At 38.1% G+C, this 5,022-nt stretch overlaps 1 protein-coding gene across 1 annotated transcript; it reads right to left on the reverse strand.

The window, feature by feature from the left end:
• Positions 1 to 340: 340 nt before the first annotated feature.
• On the reverse strand, positions 341 to 4,487 carry LOC149845422 (growth-regulating factor 4-like). Its single transcript, XM_089987904.1, has 2 exons — positions 4,120 to 4,487; positions 341 to 839 (listed from the first exon to the last, which is right to left on the reverse strand). Exons 1-2 carry the CDS (start codon positions 4,485 to 4,487, stop codon positions 341 to 343), a joined length of 867 nt encoding a protein of 288 aa, XP_089844030.1.
• Positions 4,488 to 5,022: the final 535 nt, after the last annotated feature.

Here is a 5,022-nt window from a genome sequence, read left to right on the forward strand (position 1 = left end):
ACCATAATGTTTGTACAGAGAACTTGGTGATGTCTATCTGACATGTTTTAAACACCACACAATCACATAACAGACGCAATAGTACTCTTACCACTAACAAATGGTTTACAAAGATGAAATGATAGTCATTGTTGATTGAATCCACATAAAAAGGGAAAGGAACAAAGACAAGAAACAGGAGCTGAATGACAAGATCACTTCCGGAGTGTCACTGTCAGATCCATCTGATTCTGACATCAGACATACAATGATGTATTCTTCAATCATCTGCGAGAAAAGATACCGCACAAATGAAAAATTATTCACAAGTTGATGGTGCATTTGTTCATGATCAGAAACACTAACCATTTGGAGAATGAGAACTTGTTCCAGAGAAGTCAGAGGAAGACATAGGGATGGAAATGGAAAGCTGCGTGGTAGAGATGGAGGTCTGATTTGATCTGTCATTCTCCAAATCAGACCATGAATCTCGTGTTTTGGGCCACTCATCAAAAAAGGGCCGGAGAGGCTGGGCTTCAGGTTCTCTGATTACTTTTACAGATTCTGCAGGTCCAAAATTGCCACCAAGGAAGCAGTGCTGCCGCTGCTGATGTTGCTCTTTCGATAGTACAGAGGCTATGTTTGAAGATCCAACATCCTCCAGTGCCTGGAGCTGTGGGTAATTGCTCTGCAATAGGGACCCATTCCTGGGCTTTGATGGAGGAAATGAGTCGACTCTGGAAGACATGAAACGCCATGAGTTATCCAGAGAAGAGTCGATTCCAACACCCCTTGAGCTTCCTGAAGCTTCTGAAAAGAAACTATGCCTGTCAATTTCCTCTTTCGGACCAGGAAGATACCTGCATATTTTGCAGCAATAAGGACAAGGCACTGGTGATACCAGAATACTTGAGCACAAAAAGGGTTCAAGAAACCAATGTTTTTGAAGCATATCAAATTATGCAAGAAAATCAGTCATCTAACTGAAGATTGAATAAGAATTAATTGCATGCATCATCCTGGAATTGCCTTTAAGCACAATTGGTGTAAGGCACCATCAATAACCATAAACTTACGGCTACCACAAGTCTTCAGGTCCACTCGATAAAAACTCAAGCAAGTTCAGCATGCCAATCAGATTGTGATGAATTTTTTGGTGGATTGAAACATTGTTGTTAGCGAGGATCTCAAATATGTATATACAGGATGGAGAGGGATTCAGAAGTTCAAATACTTTGGCATCGCCAATATGTATATATGTGAACATGTCAATCATCTGAAGAACGAACTAAGCCTTTGGAAACATAGGAGCAAGGTATGAGATAGCAAAAAACATAGAAACAGGAGAGAAACTGAAGAACAGTCAAGAAATACACATGGTGAGAAAAAAGACCATAATCTGTAGAGATTTCTCTGTGAATTAATCATCAGAATGAAAAAGAGAAAAACTGCCCATGAAAAAAAAAGACAGTGATTTCACACACAAGTCTTATTGTTCCATCTCTTGGTCAAGGTGAAGTTAATCCTGGGTCTTAAAAGATAGTTGAAACTGGAACACCTGTTCAAGTTATTCAAGAATGGCAAAGGATAAACTGTTGAACTGTACAACCTCAAGTTTGAAAGTTATGGTTTTGGAATATTTTTCATCCAGATATTTATCTGCCTTCTATTGCTGTTCTCCACCATCTCAACTATTTACCAGACCCTAATATGTGTTTAGTGCCAGTACCATATCAGATGATAAAAGATTCCTTCTCCCTAATTTGAGCTTGTGGTTCATTGTGTTTCCAATTTATTTTATCAAATATCATGAACTTCTAAGCATCTTCAAGTTTTGCTTTCTCAAGACTGCCATTCACGGGTTGTACTAGATGAGTCAGCTCTATCTAAGGGGCTGAAGGATTGTCTCCGTTTATATTTTATTTGACAATTAATTGATCTAGGGTTATCTGGCAACAGAAAACAGTAAAGTAATGCAGAAGACTTATTAAAAACATTTTTCTTTGAGCCCACAATGCCAAACAATCTCCACCCACAATGCCCAACAATTTGCCACCAGGACAACATATTTCAGCATCTGAAACTAGAAACTCACGTTGTAACCATAGGAAGATCAAGTGACCAAAATCATGCACTGAAAACTATTACAAAGTGGTCCAATTTAATGTCAAATGTTGATGACACTGGAGTTCAGTAACCAATCAGAAAAGATTGTCTCAGTCTCTGAGAAGTAAAAAATCTGACTGGTTGTTCCCACCCACCAGATGAAAATAAGATCATGTTCCTGGTCTTTTTTTTATTCCATGCAGTAAAAAGTAAGAACTCCTAGGTGATACAACTATATAAATCCAAAGCAACCACTGATAACCAAAGCATCAAGTACCATCAAAAGCGTATAGGCAGCTTATTGCAACCTAGCCAAAAGATGCCCGAATAGCGACCAACCATAGTGAAAATTCTCGCAAGATTTATGAAAATATCACGAGAAATTACATAAAAGTTATAAACAGTAATTTTTTGTGATATTTTCAATTTCTCATGAGTTTTTCAACAAAACATAAATATCACATTTTAAACGTGATATTTATATTTTTGTCAGCTATTTATCATGAAAAAACAGTGTTTTTATTTTTTAATTTTTTTATTTATATTTCCTTGTAAAAATTTATTTTTATATTTTTTATTGATGATTTTTTTCCAAAAAAATATGAGATTTAAAAAAAATCAATTTCTCGTGAGTTTTTAGCTGCCAATATTTTTGCGTTTTTAACTTTTATCACTATGCAACCAACCAGAGACTACAACAATTTGTCAATTGTCAAGTTAAATAATTAGCAAAATCAGTAAGGGCTATGGAAATGGTTAGCCTTTTTGCCTTTATCAATCGCCATACTAAGGTAACTTAGTATGTGTTTTCCTTCAGGGATTTAATGAAAAATATATACTTCCTACCTTAGGTTTCCTTTTGCATATAAATGTTAGCTTTTCTTCTTTCTGATTGACATTGGGCTCAAATTTTAGAGGATTAAGCAGATCTGTATTCAATTTTTAAAATAAACAGAACATTGTATCAATCCTGGAATGGACAACTGAAGGGGTTTGTAAGTTTTAGCATGTACCCATCAGGAAGTGCATCTGAAGATCTGCCCAGCTACTTCTTTTTTAATATTTACCTATTCTTTATGAAATAAAATTTTCACGCCACATGACACTTAATGACAGCCCTGAGAATACAAATGCTACCACTAGCAACAAGAACATTTTTTTATTAATATGATCATCATCACCATAATCATTGGCCATGTCACCATCTTTCATTATTGTCATTATTGTTACTGCAAAATAGGAAACAACAATAATGGAATAACTCCAAGCTGAATTCCACCAGCTTTCATTGAAAGATTTCCACCTCTTCAGTTTGTACGGACTTCTTGTGTGCAAATGATCAAAGAAAGATACATCCTATCTAATGATGCAGCTATAACAGCATCCGAGGAAGAAAGAAGCAAGGTGCTTGTGCCTCATGGCACTACTTCAGAGTCAGCTTATGTTCCACTACACATTCTTGTATCTTCGTATCAATCAGTTAATAGCATTGCAATTCCCCCTACTCTCAAAAGAAGGGATCACATCCACTTTACTATGAATCCTACTCACCAACCTTATATGTAATGCCCAATCACCCTGGCCTGAAGTATAGTTGTATAAAGTGAAAATGTTTTGGCAACTAAACATGAAGTATTTTGCAATGATTTCAATGCCAACAATGAATGTACAACCCACTGCAAATTCTTCATGTTACAATATCAAGACTGTCAATGGTGTGCAGGCCTACGCTTTGCCTCCAATCAATATAAAGAACTTGACACACACTGGATTCAGAAGGGCTGGTTATCCCAAGTCTGAAGGGAGTCTGCAGCAGCTTAAAGCATCAAGCCACAAGATTAATAGCTTTCAGACTGAAAATCGACGTGAATAAGGTTCTGTAGTTATTAAATATACAAATACATACGCAGACAGACACCAGTTAGGGAGTATCTCAAATGGAAAAACTAACACTATCAAATACAAACGCAAGGATAGAAAGATCACCATGGATCAAATGTGATATGCAGGGAGGCAACACAAATTGTTATATACCTGTAGTCTTTGTTAATTGTCCCATATGGTCCAGGCTGCATTTGCATCTCTGAAGCAGTACTTACAGCACCAGCACCTTGAGAACCACTGGTGGAGTGCAATGGCAGGTTCTGATAGCTGCTACTTCCAGCAGCAGCAAGTGATGTCACAGTCGGTGAAGACTGCGAGACGTTTTGTGTTTCCACAGGCTTTCTTGAACGGTTGCGGCCTCTGTTCATGTGCCGCTCACAGTATTTTGAGTCGGGATATGCATCCTTTGAACACCTCCACTTCTTCCCATCCGTTCTCCGGCACCTTCCAGGCTCTGGATCCAATTTCTTCCCATAAAATGGCCCCCAACCCACTGTAAGAAAATCCAGAGCAGCCATGAGAACATGAGCGTGATGATTACAACAAGAATAAAAACAATAACAAGATTATCATTACTGAAAGCTCCAAGTAATAGCAGTATTAGGCTGAAAAATCTTTCCATGAATTTCAGCAATTTATATCACAACCAAAACAACAACATTGCAATGCTTGAATTTTCGGCCACTGAGACTTGATTACAAACAGGAAAAAAAAAACCAATGATAAGCCGTGGCACCGGCTTTAATAATGGACTGAAGGACCCGCTAAGGACCGGCAAATGCACGCATGAATGATGCCAGCTAGAGTTGATTTAGAGTCTAATGAACTTGTGATCAACTAAATTGGCAACTACAGTTTTGGATCAGCTTCTACCTTGCTGCAAGAATCGCCCTCGTGGGTGGTAGACATCCCATGTCAGGTGACAAAACACAGTTAACTAAGAAGGTGTCATGCCCAAAAGGGCTCAGCTCATCCAGTAGGGGCGGCTTGTGAATGCCACCAAGTTGACGGGACATCACAAGTTTGAGTGGCATCACTTGCTGCAAGGTCGAT

The sequence above is a fragment of the Nuphar pumila genome, chromosome 2 (assembly GCF_984573655.1).
Source record: "Nuphar pumila chromosome 2, dmNupPumi1.hap1.1, whole genome shotgun sequence".
NCBI classification, from domain to species: Eukaryota; Viridiplantae; Streptophyta; class Magnoliopsida; order Nymphaeales; family Nymphaeaceae; genus Nuphar; species Nuphar pumila.

Coding starts and splice junctions, on each gene's coding strand:
- LOC149845422 (XM_089987904.1), bottom strand. CDS start 4,487: ATGGCTGCTCTGGATTTTCTTACAGTGGGTTGGGGGCCATTTTATGGG. Junction 840..4,119: donor ACAATTAACAAAGACTACAG/GTATATAACAAT, acceptor CAAAATATGCAG/GTATCTTCCTGGTCCGAAAG.